Source organism: Trachurus trachurus, assembly GCF_905171665.1.
Source record: "Trachurus trachurus genome assembly, chromosome: 24".
NCBI classification, from domain to species: Eukaryota; Metazoa; Chordata; class Actinopteri; order Carangiformes; family Carangidae; genus Trachurus; species Trachurus trachurus.
The window spans coordinates 8233818-8259910 of NC_139910.1; the positions used below are offsets into that span (position 1 = coordinate 8233818).

At 40.8% G+C, this 26093-nt stretch overlaps 1 protein-coding gene across 1 annotated transcript; it reads right to left on the minus strand.

Moving 5' to 3' along the window:
• Nucleotides 1–893: 893 nt before the first annotated feature.
• Nucleotides 894–23252, minus strand: LOC311007288 (dihydropyrimidinase-related protein 5-like; the record flags this gene model as incomplete). Its single annotated transcript, XM_084000413.1, has 14 exons — nt 894–944; nt 3213–3294; nt 4032–4212; nt 5113–5320; nt 6199–6341; nt 7642–7783; nt 7883–8039; nt 8790–8865; nt 8962–9006; nt 9184–9252; nt 10183–10362; nt 11742–11900; nt 21437–21586; nt 23142–23252. 14 exons carry the CDS (start codon nt 23250–23252, stop codon nt 941–943), a joined length of 1707 nt encoding a protein of 568 aa, XP_083856539.1. The 3' UTR covers nt 894–940.
• Nucleotides 23253–26093: the final 2841 nt, after the last annotated feature.

Sequence of the window (26093 nt, forward strand, 5' to 3'; positions counted from 1 at the left end):
GATAAAGACTATAGACCACTACGATACACCAGAATTCAAAATAGGCTGGGATAATAAATCAAAAGCAAAGTTTATCAAAAAAACAAAAAAAACATTGCTCCACTCTCAAAAAACAAAAACAACAATGTTCTTTTCTTTTTTATGTACCGGTTCATCTTTGGCTTTTAATAAAATGAATAAATTCACACACTTTTACAATGTTTTTTATGACTCAAACTCTTGGACGGCTAATTCAGAAAAAAAAAAACCTTCAAAATTTAAGACTTTATAAAGTCGTGAAAAGACTTTTTAATACTTTTTAAGGGTCTTAATTTTCCCAAAATTGATTTATCACCTTTTAATACTAAAGACCCCGCGGACACCCTGTTTATTGTACTGTTTTATTCTTTAGCATACACCAAACTAAATGTATGTAGACATATTTAAACACACTGTAGGACAATGTTTTCTGCTTTTTCTATCACTGCTGTCAATGGAATTACGGTATGTTTTATTTTTGAATGTCAAATTCTACTAAATGTTATAAAGAGTAGTCCAACTACTGTATTACTGAAGATCTTAGCATTTCAACAAAAAAAAAAAATTGTCATAAAGGAGCCATGATTATTTTTTTCCACTTTATTCTTTGCTGTTATTCTTGTGGTAAGAAACAAGCAGCCACTTACAGATTAAACAGGTTCACTGTCCAACACAACAAGAGTCTACAAACACACACAGCCAACTGAGCAGTCACAGTGCCTTCAAAACAACAAAACCATCCAACAATAAAATAACGTTGTTGTCGTCGTCGTTGTCGTTGTAGTAGTAGTTAATCGTATAAAACAGCACCAGTTGTTGTGAACCTGCGGGGAGAGGCTTCACTCCTCCGTCTCCATGTGGTGCTCATCATGCATGGGTGTCGGTGTGGCACGGGTGATTTCACATTGGCACATTTATTCTTTCAACTAAAAAAACAAACAGACATCCTAAATATATAGTACACAGGCAAGAAGACGTGATCATGTATAAATATAATACTGCTAGGCAGGAATGAGACATCATCAGGAGGTGAGAGGATCAGTGGTTTTTTTCTTCAGCCTGTGCAGCTCAATCTTCCTGCTCTGTGGAGACTCACTACTCCTCCAACAACCCCACCGTACTTTTCCTACTAATAAGACGCGTACTTGCTAATAAATGCTACTGAAACTCAACAACATCTTTTAATTTCTGTTGCTTATACAGTACTTTCAAGACTCCTGTTCACCATCTAGGGCCACATTTATCAGCAGCGTGTGCAGGTTTGTTGTTGGTTCATTTCTACACATAGAATCAGACTGATCAAATTGTTCTTGTGCTTGATAATGTGCAAACGGTTAGATCGACTAATATCCATGTGAGCATAACAAACGCCAAGTGGTAGACACTTGTAATTACAGCTCAATTCTTTCACTACAGATGGTCTATGTAGTGTATTTTTGCTATTGTCAATGAATCCCATAAAAAGATCAAAACCAAAGCCTGATATTGATTATTCTTCTGTGACATAGAGCTCCATTATTTCCTCAAAACATGACATGTTCCAGTTATTATGAACACATATTGTAGCTCATTGAATATACAAAATGTGTATTTATCCACCACTGAATATCACAATGCACCGTTTAAACAGTTTGAGGATCCATTTGCCAAAACCACAGTGGTTGGCTGGTTTCATAATTAACTTGGCCTGTTTTTAAAACCATGGATTTACATCTTTAATGGGAACCAGTGGAGCTTAGTGTGTCAGACAGGCTGAAAGACAAGCTAACACATTGTTTTGGTCTTTACGAGGGATTTGCTGACAAAAAACGAAAATAGAGAATAAGACCTGTTTAATGCTGTAAAACCACTCAGCCTGACGTGTGTTTGTGTAAAATGTGCCTGTAAATACTAAGGCTGTTTCTCTTCTCATCAGTGTTTCAGTAAATCTAACATTATACCAACTGTCTTGGCTTGTTTTACTCACATGTTGATAAATGAGGCCTTCGGTGTTTGCAGCGGTCTGACAGCTCCTAAGTGATCTCTCAGGTGAATGAGAAGGCACTGCACTAACGGTTGATGATGTAAAATACAGCAACAATGAATTTTTTTTTCTGTGATGTATTATCAGTAGCAACGTAACTTTTCCTCTGTTTATCTCCACTGTGATCGGTAAATCCTTTCAGAAACTGAGCCGACTTCTCCTCTGTGTTCTTGCACTTGTGCGAAGTCTATAGATACGACTAAAGATGATGAAGTTTCCAGAAACGCCTACAATAATCTGTTAGTGGGATCAGCACTGGGACCAGAGTTAAAAATCCAAGGTTAAGCCCACAGGTTTTACTTTACATCACTCTAGTCTATAGACTCTACAGTGTTGCAGGTGAGGTTGGGATGTTTTGTGGTGGGACATGTGTTGTTTTCAGTCAGAGGCAGTGAAAGTACAAGGATGGATGTACGAGGGGGTCAAGTTTTGATTTTGCTGAAAGAGTGTAAGCTGTAAGATCACACGGGTGTTTTTAAAGCAGTTGGATTTCATCACCACACAGCACGGTTCATCCATTGGAAACAAAAACACTGTTAGAGGAACCCACGGTGCAGCAGGAAGCCGAGCACAGTGGGTGGTTTAATCACAAACAAGAGTCCACACACATCTGCATACGAGTCTAAAACTATGGTGTCTACAGTGTACTGGATGTGTGTGTGTGTGTATGTGTGTATGTGTGTGTGACGGGGGTAATAATAGATATTCCACTGAATCCAGTTCTACTAGTTTTAAATAAATCGGTCGACATCACTTCAGCTGAAACCATCAAAAACTGTACTGGTTTTGATCTTTCACAGTTTGTTTAGCTTGTTTTCATTTCACGGGATACGAGCAGGGTGGTCATGAGCAGACTTTATCAATGTTAGTATGATCAGCTTGAATTTGGTAAAACATTTAAATTCATAGATAGATAGCCCTTCACTCTCGTGTCGTGTAATCCAATCAGGTCAGTCACTCCAATTAAAGACACAAATCAAATTCGTACAAGTCACTTTGGCAGATCACTGATCATCAGGTCGTCACTCGACATTAACACGTGCTTCAATTTGTTTTTCCCCCCCTCTTTAACTTTAATCCTGTGATTTTAAATCAGTGCAGTTTTCCTGGTTGCTCAGAAATATACAAAACACGGAGGCTCGGACGGTTGAAGCTCATCACCGGTGTTTACCAGATGCCACTGGAGCGGCCGCCGGGAGGGGCCAGGATTCGGGCCGAGGACCTCTTCGGGATGTGGTCGTCGACCTGAGACCCTGAGAGAGAAACACCAGGAATGTAATTGAGTTAGTTAAAGGGATAGTTCAACATTTTTGGAAAATTGGCCCATTGCCATAATCCTTATAGTTTTAGGAGTAGGTTAGTTACCTTTAATTGTCGGTGCAAGCTATTTTTAGAACGGTGGAGCAGAGCCGTGAGCTGCTCAGAGCTACGCTACGGAGGCTAATGGGATTTCTTGGTTTCCCTCATCAAACTCATCAAATACACAATCCAACAACTCCAAAACACTCTGGTGGACAAGTTGTGACCTGCACATTCACCACGCTATGAGATAATAACAGAACGATACGAGACAGAGTTGTTTTAGAGGCAAATGCAGAGACTGCTTGCTGAAAAACTGCCCCCGACGGGAACGCGCATCAGCGGCTCTGCATGAATTTACCTCGAAAACAACTCCCTTCCCTTATTATCTCATAGCGTGGTGAATGTGCAGGTCACAACTTGTCCACCAGAGTGTTTTGGAGTTGTTGGATTGTGGATTTGATGAGTTTGATGAAGGACACCAAGAAATCCCATTAGCCTCCATAGCGTAGCTCTGAGCAGCTTGCGGCTCTGCTCCGCCGTTCTAAAAATAGCTTGCACCGACAATTAAGGTAACGAACCTACTCCTAAAATTAGAGGGATTATGGCAATGGGCTAATTTGCCAAAATGTTGAACTATCCCTTTAATTAGTATCAGTTACATTGATTGTAGTTTCGTTCCTAACCCTACCTGAGAGGCTGAAGGACGACTCATGGAGGTCTCTGACGCCCTGTTGCGCCCGAACCGGACCACCTTTGTTGGGTGTCTCTCCATCTATCGGGCCCAGACCGAGCTCCTTCTTCAGGATGTTTGCCACCTTGGCCACATCACCGGAGTATGGATCCCTCACGACTCCTTTATAAGCCTGAGTCTACGACACAGAGTCAACCCAGAGGCAGAATATGTGTAAGAATATACATTTTTAAGAATGGGTTTCTAATTCTAATCACAAACTTCATCGTGTGCTGCTCTGGGCTGGAGGGGGTGTTGGATAATAGATACAGAAATAATTGTCCCTGTCAAATCAATCAAATCAAAATCAAATCAAATCAAAATAAAGTTTAATGTCCCCGGAGGGAAAATTGTCTTGGACAATCAATGCTGTACATCCTGCATACAGATTTTAAAACCATACACCATTTCACATACTCACACACACAACCAACACTCTGATCACAAGTTGAAGATGTAGATGACAACACATTTATTTGACTTGACAGTTGTGAATCTAATGTTGTGCAGTGGGCTGACTTCAGATCTCAGGCCTGATTTCAGCTGTTGTTGCCTTTTTCTGCTGTAAGATAGTGATCACTGTGATTTGTGTTTAAAGCAGCGAGCGCAGGGCCCAGACGAGGCGCATACTGTAATAAATGTCATGCAGAGAGCCCAGTGAGTAATTCCCCATCAGTTGGTGGTATAAACTGTGCAGTGCACCTACAGCAGAGCAGAACCAGAGGCTGCGATGATGGAGGCTTTTGCAGACAGCAGCAGCAGAAAAACAGTGTCAGCGTAGAGGGAGAGCATTAAATCCTTTATAAAGACTGTCAAACCAGTGGAGTTAGACACTGTGTGATGGGTGTGTTTGCTGCAGGTTCTCTGTCAGCTGACGCAGCACAGCACAGCGCAGCACAGCACGAGCCTCGGTTCCCTGCAAGGACTTGTTTACTTTTACCATCTGAGCAAACACAATAGAATAAAGTACTTAATTCGGCTTTTGTAGCGAGGACGGGAACACACACAGATGTAGATGGATGATGAAAAGTGAACGCACCTTTTCCCTCTGCACCATCTTCTTGTAGAGGAAGTCGGGGAAAGTGCGCTGCGGGTAGAACTTCCCGGAGCCCTCGGCGCACATGAACACGCCGTTCTCACACACCAGGCGTCCTCGGCTGATGGTGACCAGAGGGACGCCGTGGCAGCGCAGGCCCTCGTACAGGTTGAAGTCTCCGCCCTGCACCTGAGTGCTCACGGAGATCGTCCTGCACACACAAGTCAAGTCCGGTCAAGTCAGCTTTATTTATAGAGCACATTTAAAAACAACAAATGTTGAATGACTAAAGTGCTTCACAATTATGTGCAAAACAAGAACAACAAAAGACAAAAGAAATAGTACAAAACAGAACAAAATAATGTATCTGTGTACTGTAAATGATGTTTAAGGGTTTTGTTGTTTTATATCCATCATTTTAATTGTTATATAAATTTCTTTCTTTTTTTTTTAATAGATACATATACTATTCCATGCTGATGGTGGAGTCCACACAAACAAAAGGTGCAATTTAGACCCAGAGACTGTGGCAATACTGAGGCAAGATGCAATAGGCTATAGGAGAAAGTGCAATAATTATTTATTACTATAATTATTTATTACTTTGTATGAACCATGAACTTAGTCATACTGTCTGTAAGTGATCTCTGTTGGTTGTGTGTGTGAGTATGTGAAATGGTGTATGGTTTTAAAATCTGTATGCAGGATGTACAGCATTGATTGTCCAAGACAATTTTCCCTCTGGGGACATTAAAGTTTATTTTGATTTTGATTTGATTTGAATATAAAAAGAGAGAAAAAAGACAGAGAGAAGGCTATCAATGGAGGGTGAAGAATGAACTGAATGTGGCAAATTATTCCACAGTTTTGGACCAGCAACTGAAAATGTCACCTCTGGTTTTTAACTCTGTATGTGGGATGGAGAATAGAGATCTGTCTGTGAGGATCTGAGGGGACGAGACATGGAGTAGGAAGTGAGGAGTTCAGCGAGAGTAGGAGGAGTTCAGACGGATGAGTTATTATTAACACCGGTGTTGTTTTTGCTCTTGTACTCTGATGAGTGTTTGTTTTCTTTCTATAACGCTCTACCTTGTTGCATCTGGATCCCAGACGACCACGTCAGCATCGGCCCCGGCGATGATGCGGCCCTTGCGTGGGTACAGGTTGTAGATCTTTGCGGCGTTAGAGCTCGTCACTGCCACAAAGCGATTCTCATCCATCTTTCCTGTAACCTACAGATATTAATGAACGATAAATATCAGGAAAATAAAGGCATGTGCACATCATTACTTTTAATTTTATATATATTGTTCATTGTTAATGTGTTTAAAGCTGCAGAGGCTGGTTTGCAGATATATGTGTTAACCGATGTGTCTACTGTCCGTCACAGCTACAGCAGAAATACGCAGCTGGTCTATTTTTGCCGGATGACGGAGCCATCAAGCATCAATCCACGTCGATGAGATCGCCCCAAACGCACCGAGCATCCGGTAAATTTCAAAATAAAACACAACGACAAACGTTTTGATCGTAAATTATCGCTTTGTCGACATTAGTTTCACCCCATTGGCACAAGTTATCAATCAATCAGAGAGACCTAAAGCTAACAGGACTAAATAGTGATATATATAGAATATTGCAATATTTTACGATACAACACACCCGAATACAAACTGAAAGTAAAAGAAATACCACAGAGTAAGTAGCCTGACAGAAAATCAATCAACCTCAGAAAGGCAAAGTGACCTGGTGTTTACATTTTAATCTCACTTTATACACGGCTGTTATCACGATAGTATGTTGTTTAGACGAATTGGAGACGCGACGCATCCAGTGGGTGAGGGTTTGATACGTCAAACGGAGCTAAACCGCATCGGAGTTTGGAACAGAGAGGAGAGTGGAAATTGGGGGGTTGGCAGGGTTCCTACAGCTTAAGCCAAGTTAAATTTAAGACTTTTTAAGACGTTTTTAATGACACTTGAAATGAAATTTAAGACCGACTTCACATTAAACACAAATGCAAAAAAAAAAAAAAAAACGTCACCACATACATAGGGTTAGGGACAATTTTACCCACTTTCCTATGTGGTCCAAGGTAAAGCGACTGCTACATGAATAATTGGGGGGGGGGGGGGGGGGGGGGGGGGGCTATGAGTGAGTGAGTGACATCATTTAACAGCTGTATAGTTGTGGAGAGGAGATGATAAACTAAAAAGGACACGTTTGCTCATCGGTACTGTATGTTTCCATCCAAAGTGATTCAAATAACTGGGAAATGCGCATTAAAAGAAATTTGAGTTCTGTGTGTTTCCATTAAAAGTAAGGACTTTGGTAGATTTTGAGATTTGAGACTAATTACAATCATAAAATCCCACTTACCAAGTGTTAACATTTTTAAGACCTTTGACAAATTGATTTAAGACATTTTAATGCCAATTAAGGCCTTGTTTTTAGATTAATGAATTCAATGCCTTTAAGACTTTTTAAGGATCCGTAAGAACCCTGGGTTGGAGTGCGTTTGAGTGTACGTACCACTCCCCTCTCCCAGATGACGCTCATCCTGTCCTGAACTCCGGCGACTCCATGAGGGATCTTGGTGAAGTCCTCTTTGCCCAGAGCTCTCTGCTTGGTGCTGAACGGACGGTGCTCTGAAGCCACAACGCTCAGAGTGTCACTGGAAACAGGACGTGCATGTTCAGACTCAGATATAATGTTTTTATTATTCACAACATGGGCCACTTGTTCCAAGCTTCCTGTACTACTGTGCACCTACTTCCCCAGCAGGCCCATGAGGTAGCTGGGAGTGTTGGGGTCCAGGCGGAGCGGAGGGATGATGACGTGGGCAGCGGCATGAGTCCAGTCCTGGTGGTAGTACTGCATCCCATTCAGCACCGCGTGAGCTACCGTGGTCTCTGCGTGGACCACCTTACCTGGAGACACAGGTACAAGAGAGGCGGTTTATCCCTGTCACAATCTTTTCTTTTTTTTTAAAATTCTCTTTCTCTCATGTTTTTTCATGGCTCACATGTTCATTCACATAACAATTCACCATTCTCATCCATTCATTTGTAAATTACAACTGTATCACACGGCAATAGACCCACGACTCCACAAACAGTACAGATAAGGATGATTGGTCCTCCCTTAACAATACAAAAGATGAAATTTATAAAATACAAAATTGAGAACTAAATTCCCTAGACCAGGAATGCTGGGGTGCACGTTTGTGATAATAAAAAAAACACAGATACAAAAAGGTTAAAAAGGGGGAAAAAGACATTGCAATCCATCTTTCCCATCTTTTCAAAAACAGAACCCGCAAAAGTAATTCCTTCCATCTTTAAGATGTCAAACCACTTCCTTGTTTTGGCTTTTCACTTAAAATCTGAAGTAAGTATGTGTCAATAGAGGAGACTCCTGCCAGAAAGGGAACAATACTGAACAAGACATGTGATATGTGAAAATGATTTGCTTCGAGGCATCCACACTGTCTAGTGTCTATAGTGTCTTTATCGAGCTGGAGTGATGAAAAATCTAATATCTAAATCTAATTTTTTCAGCAAAACTCTCTCCATAGTGTTGAATTTGAAGTTGTCCAGTGTATCTCACATAAATGTTCCCAATCTTCTTCATTCCCTGTCTCATCCTTCATGGTGTTTTGGACCGAGCAGGGAACTCACCTTGCATTTTAGCAGAAGCGATCATGTCTCCAGCAGCCATACTGGACACATTCACCAGGTAGATCGGGCAGCGAGCCTGCAATCACAATTTAATCCGCCGATCTATCAGAAACATACAGACCTATGAATATGAACAGGATATTAAAACGTGTGTGCGTGTGTGTGTGTTTACCCTGTTGGCAATGGTGACAGCTCTGTGAGTAGCTTCAGACTCCAACTGCACACAAAAGAAGACACAACAACAATGAGAAGTCTGTATGAAGATGGGACAGATTATATCAACAATGGAAAGTATAAAATAGGGAAAAGAACCAAGAGAGAGAGAGAGAGAGGGAGCAGAAAAGACAACAAGTTCTCTGTTCATTTTAAAAACGACCTCTGATGTAAATCTTACCTCCTCTGGTCGACTGATCTCGATCCCCTCTGGTCCACTGATGCCTAAATCCAGAGCCTCCTTGGCGCCCTAACAAAACACATTGTTCATATGTTCATTTTTGTAATTCGCTCCTACACGATTAAAGAAATACACACAAACGGCATCTAAAATGTTAATAACAGCTTTTACAAATGCTCAAATACACTTTACATTTTAAAAATCATAAAATAGAGCAAAGTCAAAATAAATACAATTCAAAAACAGCAATAAAACAATATAAAACACACAAACTTGTACATTAAAAGCTAATTTAAAGAGGTGAGTTTTGAGCATGGTCTTGAACGTTGGGATGTGTGCCCTTGAAAAAGCTTATTACAAGTCATGCTATCAGAATAATACGATCATATTCAGCAGTGAATCCAGCTTTTTTACCAAGCTGATAATTTTTGTTTATGTTTTAAATCAAATGAAGGGATGGATAGATGGATTAATTACTGTAATTATGGACATTCTGGACATAATTAATTACGATACAAGCTCTCTTTCATCCCTCTCTCAGTGAAACTTTTAAATGAACAGAGGTGAAGCTGCTGCTCTTTTTGCACAGCTCATCATGCACAACTATATACAGTAGGAGATACAGAAGCCTCAAATCACGCACCAACAGACACACAAACAGTTTCTACCCCTGGGCCATCAGTCATTAACCAGAGCCACTGCACACAAACTCTGCACTTTACCAATGTACAATATTTATCTTTATAGGCTCCTATTTAAGATATTTATTACTATTAATTGTATGACTGTCATTGATGTTTCTGTTTTGTTTTGTTCTTTGATGATGTCCTTTTTAACACTTTCGTTGCATTTTGTTGTTTGCAATGACAATAAAGGCTATATTATACTATACTATACTATACAAAGAGAGACAAATAAAGTGACCTTGACTTGACCTTACGTACATTTATGTGTGTGTGTGTGTGTGTGTGTGTATTTAAGTGTTTGTAGGTTGTGCACCTCTGCCACCAGCTCTCCGTTCTCGGCGTGGACGCGTGCGATGGCGCCGATGTCCTTACAGGTCTGCAGTGTCTGGTAGAGCTCCGAGTCCCGCAGCATCATCATGTCTTTGTAGGCCATGAACATCTGGAAGGCGTTCACTCCGTGCTCCCTCACCAGAGTCTCCATCTCGTTACGCACCTGATCACAGGGACAAAGGTCAGAGGTCAGTGATCGAATTCACAGCTGACAGCTGCTGCGGTCCCGCAAAACTATGGTTTGAAATCTCAAGAGGCAGACGGTGACTTACATCAGACAGTGAGAATAATGTGTGTGTGTTTTGCGTGTATGTATATTTGCATGTGTGTGTTATATGGGGCATGAAATGAGCTTGGAGAGCAGCCAGAATGAGATCACACAGCGTTCACATCAGACTACAGTATCACAGCCTCACAGAGGGATATTCAGTTCAGAAAGGGACTCTTTTAAATTCCCTCGAAATCAAAGAGGTGTATGTCGAGGTATGCAGTGCACACCATGATCAGACCAAAATTCAAATACAGAGTAGCTCCTACATATTCCTCTAATTTATTTCATATTTGTATTGTGTATTGTGACACAATATTTGTGATCATATCAGCAAACAACCGCCCGGAATAACCAGAAATGAACACTTTGCTGCTTTTAACAGCCCTCTCCTTTTTAGCATGATGCACTTACAATGTTGTTTTAACGTTTATTTTTCTGTCACCCATGGCAGACAATAAAGTTTATCTATCTATCTATCTATCTATCTATCTATCTATCTATCTATCTATCTATCTATCTATCTATCTATCTATCTATCTATCTATCTATCTATCTATCTATCTATCTATCTATCTAGGTTTGTCTTCAGACACTGTGATGAACTTTGATTTAAGCTGAGAGGCATCTGTGTTAGCCAAGAAAAAAGGTTATTCCCTGGATTTTGTTTTTTCGGGAAAGGCAGCATTTGACATGTTACTATATATATATATATATATATAAGACGTTGCACATGCACAGAGTCAGCAGATGATGTAGTATAGACATTAAAGCCAAAGGCTGAATGAGGCTGGTTGACTCATAATGTGCCCACTGAGCATACGTGTTAACCTAGTTCATGTGAGGGTGAATCTAGGTCATTACACATTTCACCCATATATGAAAGTGTTTGGCTGCTTTATTATTCGTTCTGAGGATAAACGACTCAGGAGTGAGACTGTCGCCAAGTTTACATGTGCATTTTTTCTTACAGTCTGATTGAAATCATTCTGATCGGAAAATCCAACTTCACTGTTTACATGGACGCAAAATAAACTGATCCCATTAAAATGTGCCGTGCGTGTACATGTATTAAGCAATTAATCAGAGTAAAACAACACATGTTAATATAGAGCAGATTATTCGGATCAGCATTTATTCCTACAGTATTCTGTTTGTGTCCATGTAAACTTGGCTAGTGAGGAATAATATCTGATTAAAGAAAGACGACAGGAGTGTAAATGTTTCCGTGGTCCATCCAGAAACCTTGACCCCAGCCCTCTGTGGGTCTTTACCTTTGGCCCCCACCAGGTCACGCCGACGTGCAGAGCGTAGTCGCAGCACGCCTTGGCATCGGCCTCAGCTCGGCACTTCTCATAGGCGTCCAGCAGGGAGCAGTGTTGCTCAGGCAGCACCAGACCCATCACCATGGTGGTACCGCCCATCAGAGCCGCCTGGGTGAGGTGACAGGGTGGGAGGGTGGGAGGGGGTGAGTTAGGGATGAAGAGAGGGGAGAGAGAGAGAGGGAGGGAGGGAGAAAAACAAAACAGATTGATTAGAGCAGAAAACAATGATCCCACTGTAAAGCAAACAGACTGTTTGTGTGGACAATGAACTGTTTTCTCTTCGTCAGACAGTTGGGTCGTCACATAATGTTATAATCTTCAACTAAACAACTTGTATATATAGTTTTTCTCTGTTTAAATAAGATTTTGTACATAACATTACATATTTTGTTTTATACAGTCACATTTTTTCTACGTAATGAAGTCCTTACTTTACGTGTCCTGTACATCTATGCTACTGTTGCAAGTGAATTTCCTACACATGGGATCAATAAAAAGTCGACTCTTATGTCTTATGTTTTGTTCATTGTGGTGTATTTTCTATGTTTAATCTACAGTGTGTATGAATTACATACTGCATACACTCTGTAAAATATATTTTAAGTAATATTCTGCTGTGTGTCATTTTGGAAAAAAAATGCAACAATCGACTAATAACAAAAGCATACGTCCGCTTTCTAACAATCTGACATCGTCTATTTTTAACACAAACGGCAAACCAGCAGCAGCAAACTGCAGAGGAATAACAGGACATGTACAAAGGAGGAGAAGTAAATGACTGATGGAGAAAGAAAGGCTGTGTGGGGAAAAAAATTGGAAAAAGAAAAAGTAGACGGAGAGAAAACCGAGGGGAGAGATGAGAGTCTGTAAAATGGATGCAGTGGAGGGAGTGGTGTGGTCTGCAGTGACTCGTCTCAGTCGGCTGAATGATAAATGCACTTTTTATTGTAGCCATGACAACAGATACTGCTCAGCCATGCCTGCCACATGTCCACGCCCTCCTCCTCTTCCTCCTCTCACCATCCCAATCGGCACTGACAGCCACCAATTCAATATCCTCCAACAACAGTGTCTAACCCAGTGGGGATTTTACTGCACTGGGGAGTTAAAAGGGAAAAAAAGGCAGTTTTCATTTATGACACAGGAAATGAACACAGAGAGTTCGGACACATTGCTTTTCCTTGTACTCTCTGTAACTGCACGACACGCTGGAGAATCACTCTTCTCTTAATTCACTTTCAGCTCACTTGAGGCAAAATGAAAAGGTCACGACCAAAGTCTCATTCATTCTCCATCTTTTCTGGTGTCTATGAACACGCCGACATCTTCAATACGACATAAAAAACTTAACTACTGTAGGTCACCTGGAGTGTTGCCGTCAATTTCAGTCGAAAGTGCGGTGTTGAAACTCTCTCAGTTTTTATTTGACTTCGATAGACCACATTAAACCGGAGATATGATAGTTTTTTGATAATTTGTACAAAAAATATGGATGGGAGGGGCAGGCGTTTTTCCATATACGTATTTGGGAAAAAGTGGCTGAATCTGCTCTGTTTGCTGCGCGAGATTTGCTGCAAGATGTTCTTCTGTGTTTACATCAAACATCCAATGGTTTACAACGACGAACAAACATCTCGCAGCAAATCTCGCGCATGCGTACAAACATCAACAGAGCCACTGGGAGCTACTACAGGAACAACAAGGCTAAAAAACAGAGGTCACATACATTTTTTCTTAACAACTTTTTCATGTGGCGGCTTCAGGACACTTGGGTCAGTACGGACGAGCAGTATGGAGGTATCTGGATGTTTCATAGTGTGTGTTTTGGACGAGTCAAAACTGAACTCTATCTGCCACCATTATATGAAAATCCGTTGCCAGCCGGACCCCCCCTGGAACTCCTAAAGCGTTTTGATGACTCTGAAAGTTCTCCAAACCCTTCCTTGGCATGACGGTGAGTAGAAAATTGGTGAATTATCGATTTTGGGTGAAGTATCCCTTTAAGAGTTCATCTGAATTGAGACTGAATTTGATTTCCATGTCAGTGTGAACTCCAGATGTGTTGTAGATGTGGGCGGAGGCAGTCCTCAGCTCTGTCGCCCTACAAGCTCCTACATAGGTTTCACATTACCATAGTAACCAGACTGAATCATCTGCAGCGTCAGCATCGAGACTGTGTATGTGCATGTGTGTGTGTGTGTGATGAGTGTGGTGTCATCGATCACTGTCAGTGTGTGTGTGAGAGTGTATCTTCTTGTGTGTGTGTGTGTGTGTGTGTGTCAGAGATCAGGGGACAGAGACACACAGCTGGGGATTGTGGGATTTACGCCGCTTGTCCTCGAGACCTAAATTGAAATTTACTGCCAGTTCACTTCTTTACAGTAAAAAAAAAAAACAAGAATGATGAAAGACGTGTTGCTACATCCTCTCCCACTCCTTCAGTCCATGTGCATGTTGTGTGTTATTGAGTGTTTTGCGTGTGCACGTCGTTCCAGGGGTCAGTATCAGACTCTTTCTCTGCCACACTGGAACAAAGGAGCTGTCTGCTGCTTGAAATCTCTTTTATCCTCTTTTGTTTTTTTTAGTCTGCATCTGTAACTACAGGCACAAAATAAACACCCAATTTTAGACTGTTTAAAGTATGAAAACTGCAAAGGAGGTCGAAGAAATACCAAATTATCGCTAACAGGCAGTTACGGTTCGTAATAATGCATAATCAGTCAGTTGTGTCCTGCTGAGGCTGTTTTTATCTGGTGTTGCTGGGCAGAATGAAAATCACCGTCCAACACAGTGGAGAAACTAGACAAAGCGTTTCTGGGGTAAAATATTTGAACAACTTAAGACTGTATTTCTTCTTTAACCCGCCTTAAAGGGATAATTCAACATTTTTGAAAATTGGCCCATCGCCATGATCCCCCTAGTAATAGCAGTAGGTTCGTTACCTTTAATTGTTGGTCCAAGCTGCTTTTAGATCGGGGGAGAAGAATACCGAGCGGCGCAGCTACACTACGGAGGCTAATGGAATTTCTTGGTTTTGCTCATCAAACTCAGCAAATACACAACCAAAAAACTCAAAAACGCTGTGGTGGACAAGTTGTGGCCTGCACATTTACCACGCTATGAGATAATAGCGGAAAGTTGCGAGATGGAGTTGTTTTAGAGGCAAAGTCGGACTTTACACTCTAGACGGCTGCTCGGCGGAGTGATTTCAAAAGCGCCTGTTTACTGCAGATACGTCCGTATACTACGGCACTGGCTGAGGTGCGCACACTGTGTCCCTCCGACCAGTGGTTCACTGAAGAAAGTAGTTCCGAGTATTTGCTTCACTTCTCTTAACTTTCCGCTATTATCTCATAGCGTGGTAAATGTGCAGGTCACAACTTGTCCACCACAGCGTTTTTGAGTTTTTTGGTTGTGTATTTGCTGAGTTTGATGAGCAAAACCAAGAAATTCCATTAGCCTCCGTAGTGTAGCTGCGCCGCTCGGTATTCTTCTCCCCCGATCTAAAAGCAGCTTGGACCAACAATTAAAGGTAACGAACCTACTGCTATTACTAGGGGGATCATGGCGATGGGCCAATTTTCAAAAATGTTGAACTATCCCTTTAACGCAAATATATTATAATAGGTTTATGAACATGATAGTTTGTCATGTCAGTCACTGTGACTTAAGATTGTACATTACAGAATTAGTAACATATCAACAGGATTTCATCTATTTCCTCCACCTCTCAGACACCGAGGATTTTACTTCAGCATACACATTTTTGGTCAAGGTGCATTTGTTTCGTTTTGTTTTGGATTTATACTAAAGAATTGTTTAGTTTTTTGTTGATTTATGTTTAAATCATGTGTATATAATGTTGTTTATTGATGTGTGTACTCAATTCTACAAGTTAAAGAAAAAAGACTGAAACAAACTCATTAACCCAAATCTAATTATTTATTTCTGACTGTATAAATCACATGGAGTTGGAATAAACACAGAATTGAAGGGACTACTTTCAATTATGAAACATACTTAGAGGGAGATTTAAGGGTAATTAATTCACGATGAAAGCAGTCCAATGTTTATTAGTTCATAACCACTGAAGATGAACCAACTGGGTATTCAGATGGGTATTGAGTTGTTTTTATTTGTTTAAAGCAGCGGTGGTGGTTAAGTAGTGAGCATGTGGTATTGATTTGCATGTGTTATGAAGCTGCCAGGAACAAAGATTTTAATTGATTTATTATAAGATTTATTCATATGGAACAAGATGTTACAAAACACTCTGTGTTGAAAATATTTGTGCATATTGTGTGGACGAGTCTGACCTCAGACAGTGTTTATCCTGTTATAAATCACACTCTCTAACGTTCAGTTCTTTTACTGTAATCTACAAGCTCTCCCGTTAACCCATTGAACTGCACTTCCCCCCTTTGGTTCCTTCAACATACAACTGATCATTGACAACAAAGTGGATGACACTCGTAATAAACCCCAAACAGCGTTTTAATATCCATCCCCCACTGACTTAAAAATGCCCAACCCCTACTGTGAAGATAATCCTCTGACTAGAAAGTAACACAGACAGATGAGAAGCAGTAACGGAGGAGAGGAAACGACTGAGTATCTGCTGGTGTGTGTGTGTGTGTGTTGGTGTGGGCAGAAGAAAGTGAAGCAGCAGAAAAAAGCACGCCAACGCACAAATCACTAATTCAACGACAGAGCTTCCAGTATGGTCCAGTGAATTCTATGTAACTGGTCAATTAACTTATTAACCAAGCGAAAATAGCAAACTTTTACTAGTTGCAGCTTCTAAAGTGAGATAATTTACTGCCTTTTATCTGTTTTTATATTACAGTAAATTGAACATTTAACCCTGTGTTAAGAAAAAGTGAGCAGTATAAAGATGTGATCTGATATTTGGCTGGAAAGATTTGATTCGTCTTTTCATTACACCTCTTATAAGAAGCAAAAAATGATCTCAATCACAAGAACAGTGCTGGAGGCAGTGCGGAAACATGAACGCAGGTCACTCCCATATCTTTTGGTCATGCCTAAAAAAATCAAACTTTTTGAGGTAATGAGTGTTTGACTGTGGGAAATATTCTGGGATACACAATTCCTAACAATGTGATGGTCCTTTATTTTTGTGTATTGAACAAGAATGTGATTATTAAAAAAGACTGGTATCTATGTAAAATACTGTTGACTTGGCTTGTAAAAACTATAACAAAGTGCTGGTATAAAACTGAGTCTCCAATAGAGGATGCTACACATTAACAATTAAAGACACTGGACATTATAATAGTATAGTATAATAGTATTATCTCCAAGCCTCCAAGTTTTTGTACTACTACTAAGATGTGATGTGACTGTTTCCTGACATTTTGATGATTGTTAAATTAAAAAAACAAACCAAAAAACATTAGGCCTATTCAGAAAAAGGATGCTGTGCTTCTCTACTGTATGTATGACAGAGAGGGGGAGGCTGAGAGTGTGTGTGTGTGTGTGTGTGTGTGTGTGTGTGTGTGTGTGTGTGTGTGTGTGTGTGTGTGTGTGTGTGTGTGTGTGTGTGTGTGTGTGTGTGTGTGTGTGTGTGTGTGTGTGTGTGTGTGTGTGTGTGTGTGTGTGACGTGTTTGCTCTGAGAGGATGAGAGGGTCTCTGCATGCTGGACTCAGTGGCAGGCAGATTTACCACTGCAGCTCTGTGATCAGCCTCTATCAGCACCACTCATACTTCACATTACAGCTGAGCACCTCACCTTCCTCACCTTCCCTCATCTCCACTCCTCCTCCTCCCACCTGCTCTCCCTCCTCCTCCTCAGCTCACAGAGACATTACAGTCATCTCTGCAGTGTCTGCTGGGACAGATAGCGCTCAGCTTATATGTCAAGTCAATATTAGCTGCTATGAAAAAAAGAAAAAAACTGTTCTGGACTTCAGTGTAGTCAACCTGAAACTATAATATGATGGATATGACAGATCAGTGCTGCAATAAGTGCAGCTAGTACATTACACCATATTCTGTTAGCAGCTCAGATCACATATGTTGCATGGTAGATACTGAGAGTTATCATGGTTGGTGGTTTGCAGCTTAAAGGTCTAAATTGTGTCTTTTAAGAAGTGGTTTCTGATAGCTAAAAAGCTAAATAACTAAAGAAAATGTAAATTAACAATAAATCCTCATGACATTAACATACCCTCATAACATTAATAAGGAAGTGGGCACCCTAGTGTAGACTTACACTGAATAAAACATGTGCTTTTGTCCTGAGGAAATGATTAATTGATATGCATATCTGAGCTCTGTTCAGGTTAAGAAAACATCCAACTCAGTTCAATATCTGGGCACGAAACCTCAAACAAGATGAACACATGCATTTATAAACAGGTCTGCGTCTAAACTGCACATGACGTCTTGTTTCTTGTTGTTTTCCACCATTAGACCCTGTTATATAAATCCTCTCTTACTGCAGATGAGTATTAGGCTTTTCCTGTGGGGTGAGACAGGGGTGAGACAGCAGGGGGCGAGGCAGAGGAAACAGCAGGGAGAGAGAAAGAGAGGAGGAAGGACAGAAGAGAGGACAAGAAAGAGAGGAGGAAGGACAGAAGAGAGGACAAGAAAGAGAGAAAGAGAGGAGGAAGAAAGGAAGAGAAGACAAGAGAGAAAGAGAGGAGTATGGAAGGAAGAGAGGACAAGAAAGAGAGGAGGAAGGATGAGAGGACAAGAAAGATAGAAAGAGAAGAGGAAGAAAGAAAGAAAGAAAGAAAGAAAGAAAGAAAGAAAGAAAGAAAGAAAGAAAGAAAGAAAGAAAGAAAGAAAGAGAGGAGGAAAGAGAGGAGGAAGAGAGGACAAGAAAGAGAGAGAGAGGAGGGAGAGAGAACAAGAAAGAGAGAAAGAGAGGAGGAAGGAAGGAAGAGAGGACAAGAAATAGAGAGAGAGGAGGGAGGAAGGACAAGAAAGAGAGAAAGAGAGGAGGAAGGAAGGAAGGAAGGAAGGAAGGAAGGAAGGAAGGAAGGAAGGAAGGAAGGAAGGAAGGAAGGAAGGAAGGAAGGAAGGAAGGAAGGAAGGAAGGAAGGAAGGAAGGACAAGAATTTAGAAAGAGAGAAAGATAGCAGGAAGGAAGGACAAGAAAGAGAGAAAGATAGGAGGAGGGAAGGACGAGAGGACAAGAAAGATAGAAAAAGAAGAGGAAGGAAGGAAGAGAAGAAAGAAAGAGAGGAGTAAAAAAGGAGGAGAGGACAAGAAAGAGAGAAAGAGAGGAGGAAGGAAGGAAGGAAGGAAGGAAGGAAGGAAGGAAGGAAGGAAGGAGAAGAATTTAGAAAGAGAGAAAGATAGCAGGAAGGAAGGACAAGAAAGATAGGAGGAAGGAAGGACAAGAGGACAAGAAAGATAGAAAAAGAAGAGGAAGGAAGGAAGAGAAGAAAGAAAGAGAGGAGTAAAAAAGGAGGAGAGGACAAGAAAGAGAGAAAGAGAGGAGGAAGGAACAAAGGAGGGAGACTGCAGACTGTAAACAAGAACGATGGGAGAAGAGGATGTGGGGGAAAAAATAGTTTTGGGGTTCATCCCAACTGCACATGAGCCATTGCCACGGTAACGCTGTCACCATAGGAACGCCACAATACTAGTACCACGGTCCTATGTGCTCTCTCTGTCTCTCTCACACACACACACACACACAAATACGCACAAATACGCACACACACACACACACACTGCTCCCTCTGATTTCCACACTATAAGAGTGGGGGGTTAGTTGCCATGGCAGCGAGGTCAGTGGGTAGGGGTTAGTAACTGGGGGGTTGCCGGGGTAAAGCTGGCATATGGAGGATTCAATCCCCCCAAATTCCTCTCACCACCACCACCACCACCTCCACTCTTCAGTTGGCATTCCTCTACAGCCTCGTTCCTCTGCGGCGCCGCAGCGACCCTCAGCTCAGATCGTAACTCACCATGAAATCTGAAAACACTCGGCCGGTGTTGTGGAGATGAAAGCTACTGGAAGTGATTCAGATCCACCAGATAATCTCTGATTGCTGCTCTTTTTACAGAGGGAAGATGTTTTTACAGATTATTATCACAGCCTTTTTTTTTTTTTTAAACTGTGACATCTGATCAAAGTATCAGTTTCAATGTGTTCAGTTGTCTAGTAAAAGGACGAGCTGATCATAAGCAGGGATGAAAACAGGGATTTTACATAGTAGAATTCATTTTGTGTTATACTGTCCTTTCTATGACGTCATAAGACAAAAACTGTTGTAGTACAGTAAAGTAGATCCAAATAACGAATTTGTGTGGCTGGACGATGCTGAGAAGCTAAAACAGACGAAGAGTGACATACAGATGAGAACTGAAAATAATCTCAAGTAGTTTTTTTATGTGTTGCACTTGTGATGCGGCTAATACCAACAGGAAGGACCGTCTAGTTTTTGATTTGTCAGTAAATGTGTCTTGTAATCCATATGAGATGGGCCACAATGGTGGCATGACATGTAAATAAATATTCATTGATTCATTGATTCATTCAGTAGACATTCTGTCACTGTAGAAAAAAACTCATTTATTTAAAATGGAAACTGCAAACACATAGATTAAAGTGCTGTGATTATTTCTTCTGTATTTACCTGTAAATTGATCTATGCAGGATTTTTACCTTAACTATGCTATATTTTATTACGTAAGTAAACAGCTTTGGAATAATTGTGATGTTTAATAAATGACAGGTAACTTTTTACGAGGGAGAATGGAGGCTCTCTGACTTCCTTGTAGCGTCTCTTGGCTGAAAACCAACCTCATAAGATCAGAGCCTCCGACCCGGTGTCCCAGCTCTCGTCTCTGCGGCACCACGACACAAACATAACCCATAATCTCTTGTTTATGACAGATAAGACTACACAAATATACACATCCTAACATCGTATATGATGTATAACGTTATCTACCGCTCTACTGATTGATTTCTCGCCAGTTTCATTGTAAACAAATGCACATGGCCGAGAGGAGGGTTTTGCAAAACAGAGGAAAAGCGACCGGACTTGCATAGTTCCCCTTTAAATTACAAGGTCATTTATAACAACAGCTGCTGTTCAGTCAGCAGAGAAAGGTCCAAAAAGTTGCTGGATGACAATATTTACACTTCTCCTATTCATCCTGTCATCCTCTCTGCTCTGAGTCACGGTGTAGCACAGGAAAATATGCAGAGCATCCATAGGAAATGAACTAATAAACCCAGTATGAGTGAGGACTGAACAGCTGTGAGTGTGTGAGTGTGTGAGTGTGTGAGTGTGTAAAAGGAGAGGTCTTTGCTTTCAACCAGAAACTTGTGACAGCTGTTTGGGGCTCACTTCCTATAGGACCAGTGTGAGAACATGTGTTGTCATTAGTCTTAATGATGAATGTGTGAAGCCGAGAGAAGAGACGAATATTGAATATAACAAGACGGAGAGTGAGTGAGTGAGAGAGAAAGTATGTTTGTGTCTGACAGCTGTCTCTTGACTCTAAATGTGTTTAATCATGATTGGCCTCGTCATAACACAACTGAGCATGTGTGTGTGCGTGTGTGTGTGTGTGTGTGTGTGTGTGTGTGTGTGTGTGTGTGTGTGTGTGTGTGTGTGTGTGTGTGTGTGTGTGTGTGTGTGTGTGTGTGTGTGTGTACCTTGGTCCCACTGTAGAAGTCATCTTGGATAGTAGCGTTCATAAAGGACTCCTGCAGATGCACACTGGTGTCTATTCCACCGGGCAGCACCAGCTTCCCAGAGGCGTCGATCACCTTGGCTCCTCCTGGTATCATCAGCTCTTTTCCAACCTGCCAGAGAGAATCAACATACAAATGAAATTACACAACTTTATTAATGCGTTTTGTCCTCATAACCACTGAACCACAGACAATATAATGACTGTAAAGACTCATTAGGGTGACCTTGGGTCAATGCACTTTTAATGTAGTCCATTAAACTGCACACAGAGACTAAGAGACGGGTCAATCTGGGGTTTTTTGGTGAAGATGGAGGTTTTATGTGGCACATTATGAGATGGTCACAGAGAGTACTTGACTCATAGCCTTGCTAATGGTGTGGCTTGAGGAATAGCATCAGTCAGTCCATGACTTTGGTCCAGATAAAAATATTTCTGTTGGATAGATTGTTGTGACATTTTTAGGGCTGCCCCAAAATAGTCAACCAAGAAGTCAACAAAAAACATGTCAAACTTGTCAAAATGAATCTATATGACTGAACCGTGTATGAAAGGCCAGAGGGCTTTTGATTTGAAGGCCCAGATACAGGAAGTTGTGACAGTCACTCATTGTATTGTCAGTTGTTTTTTTTTTAAACATTGCAGGTCCCTGCGATATCACAGTTGTTCATTTTGAGATATTATTACTGCTTTGTATTTCTCTGTAATGTAGCAAACTGTTAACAATATTACACTTAACATTTTATCTCAGCCCCGGAATTCAAACTGTCTTGTTGCTCCCCAATATACACAGTATTATCTGCAACGATTAGTCGACTAATGGCCTTAAATGACGACTACTGTTCGACCAAGGAAATCTTTGGTTGGCTGCAGCCCTCGATGTTTTACTCAGATATTCAGGGGTCACACAAGATAAATCCTACTGACTCTGCAGGTCAGAACTGATAGGTATCAGGGGAAATATCTCAGGTACAGCCTCTCAAGAGCTGCTTGCATGGCTGCAGAAACTTGGGTCCATTAAATAACCCTTTGCTTCATCACCGTTGTGGATATAATCTCATATTTGTAACAGTCCTCATATAAAAACCTTCTCAGACATGTTTGTTGCATATTTTGTCAGTTAAACTATCATTGAAAAACCGAGCCGAATGGTACAAAGCAAACCCTTGTTTTTCACAGTTTTGACATGAGCAGCCTCTGGCATCCAGACTGTTGTTGTTGTGATGGAAATAATCATTGACAAAAGGAGCAGCGGCGCTCATGTGCTGCCATGGTAGCGGAGCGTTTCAGCAGAGGTACGGATCTGGAGCTTTCCAGGTTTCTGAGTCAAACGCATCCTCCTCCTCCTCCTCCTCCTCCTCCTCCTCCTCTTCCTCACATAAACCGATGCTTATTTCCATGACAGCATTCTGCGAACTAAATTTAGCGTTCACTATCACCGCGCAGAGCCACAGAGTTCACCGAGTCGTTCATTCTCTTCATACTGTATTATCCAGAAATGAGTCACACACAACAGCTGTGGATATACTTGACAGTGAATGTGAGTGTATGTATTTGTGTGTGTGTGTGTGTGCATGTGTGTCTGATGCAGTATGTATTTCAATTTGTACTTATTGATACTCTGAGCAAAAGTCCATTTAAATAAAAGAAATATATATATAAGTTACCTGCTGAATGATGCCGTTCTCGATGTAGACGTCGGCCTCATGGGTGAAGTCATCGTTCACCACCTTCCCTCCCTTGATGAGGATACGCATCGACCCCATGTTGGCAGCCATTGTCCTATTGAGGAACAAAAACAGGCGTTAAACGTCTTCAATACCTCCTCTTCTGTTAGGACAGTTTCTTGTGAGAGAGAAATATCCAAGGAAATGCTGCTGCATGACTCATTAGGCATGTCTGAGTGGCAGCCCAACTGGAAACCCCTCATTTTTTTCAGCCCAGAACACACACACATACACACACTCTGCTTCCAATGTCAATTTCACCACAAAGTAAATGATACTTTGCTTAATGGTAACCGCTGCTCGCTTTTTCCTTCCAAGTCTTGACTTCATCCAGTGTTACATTATCTATTATTTGTGAGAGACACTGGGTGCAAACACAAGGAAGGAAGACTGAGCCTGAAACACAGGTATGACTGAACTGAGGTAGGCAAAGAGGTAGACAGGAAGATCAAGCCAGAATGATGCATGAAAGTAGTCCTGACAGAGAGCTAAATATACTGGAAATATTTTTGTTCTATTCTGTGATTATCCAAATGGGGAGTGTGAAACCGCACTCAAGGTTTGAAGTGAGCATGTGGAGCTCAAATGTCTTTTTTTGTTGACTTACTGTACAGTAAACTAGATTGTTTCAGGGGATCAAGAGGAACTATGTGAGATGTTTTACTTTAACTATGCTAATTGCTTCATCCTTACTTTAATTAAACAGCTTCAGAGTAATTGTGATGGTTAAATAAATGACTTGTAACTTGTTCCAGGGAGAATGGAGGCTCTCTGCCTTCCACCTAACACCTAGCGTCTCTTGGCTGAAAACCAACCTTGTAAGATCAGAGCCTGCGACCCGGTGTCTCAGCTCTCGTCTCTGCGGCACCACAACACAAACGTAACCCGTAATCTCTTGTTTATGACAGATAAGACTACACAAATATACACATCGTAACTAACATCATATGATATATAACGTTCTCGCCAGCTTCGTTAAAAACAAATGCACATGGCCGGGAGGAGGGTTAGCAACACAGTGTAAAAGCGACCACCAGACTTGCATAGTTCCCCTTCAACCAAAACCAAAGCAAGAATAATACGTTTTTTTTTTTTTTTTTTTTCAGTATTTGAAAACAGCCAAAAGGACATTCAACCTCAATCACGTGCATCTGTTTTCAAAAGCCTGCCCTTGCATCTCTCCGTGTGAACCTGGACTTTCCAAAGGTCCTTTTCACAACAAGTCTGAAGCCAGCGCTAATACGACGGATTGTCAGAGGAACAACAGCGTCCTGACAGGCTTTGTTGTTGTGTCTTGGCAGATAAGTACAATGTCTCAAATGTGTTTTTTTTAGGGTGTGAATGTTTTTCACAACCTTTGTTGCAGAAATCAGATGAATATAAATCTCCAAGTAAACACAATTTCACTAATTAAAAAACAGATTGGTACGATGCATGCAGTCCCTGATTGCTCAGAGCACGGGGGGGGGAGGAACTCATCCATAAAGTCTGCTCGTCCTGTATTTTTTTCTGCTGAGTTACTCATCACAGTTTCTGACACACATTCAGTCTTCTGGTCTAAGGAGACAGAAAACTTCCTCCAAGCTTTTAGTGAGTCAGCTCCATTTATGAAATATTAAGAGGTGAACAGAGGATCTATAATTTACAAATCTATTACAGCATCTGCGGGAATATAACAGATTCTGGAAGTTTTGCACGGACTCATGGAAAAGTAAAAGGCTGCAGGAAGAAAGCTGGTTTCAAATGACCAATAACTGCAGTGTTTTACAACTTCCCTGCTTAAAGGTCCAGTGTGTAATATTTGTCAAGGTTTATTGGCAAAATCTGAATATACCCCCCCATTTTACACACTGGACCTTTAAGATTCATGTCAAGAAATCACCTATAACTTGTATTTGCAGTGGACATGAAGTGGATGCAACTGTCTACAGATAAAACAATTATTCAATTAAACAATGAGAAAAAATACAAACTATTATTAATCACGGATCAATGACTCTAGTCATTCTTTCTCACTGTAATAAGTAGGCACTACTAAATGATAATTTATACATAAAAAAAACTACTGAATAATAATAAATAAATCTGCAGATTGACTCATCATGAAAACAATTATTAATTGCAGCCCCCCTTTCTAGAGATGTATACAGCATGTTGGCATGAAAAGATCCTACAGGGCTTTTGGTTCAGAAACACGAGTCTAATTAACCTAATTTCAGACGGTTGCTACTGTATGTTGCACAATGAGCACTTTTTAAAAAGGATGGGAACGATTCTTGCCCCTGCCCCCTCCTTTTCTAGAGATAATGATAACTTCTGGCGATGGTAATTTCAGGTTGTGTTACAGTACATGCAGAATCCATTTTATGTGTTTCAATCGAGGAATCTGATCTTCCATTTTCAAAAGGTTTACCATGTTTTATGACTACAGAGATAAAGCTGGGATTTGTATTTTGGAACATAGAGACAATTTTCTGAATGGTCTGCTTGATTAATGAGCCTTGCTCTAACGAGAGTGGGATTATTTCTATATTTTGTCCTTGAAAGAATAAGGCTAATACTCAGTGTGCCGGCTTAAAAGCATCCAATCACATCCAAGATTCCCATAAAGTAAAATATACTACGGTTGAATGTGATAATATGATAGTTTTAATTAAAATTTTGTAAAATTGAGTGTTTTTGTGAATGAAAATAAATTAAATGGTTAGTTAAGTGTATATTTTCAATGTAGCTTTTACCAAATAGAGGTTGAACATGTAATACTTTGAGATCATTGTTTAAAAAAGCAGATTGATTAAGACTAATGAGATCAACAAACTGAGAGGAGCTTCTACAAACATTCCTCTGTGTGCATGTGTGTGTATTCTGCATGGATGGCTATATGCAATGTGT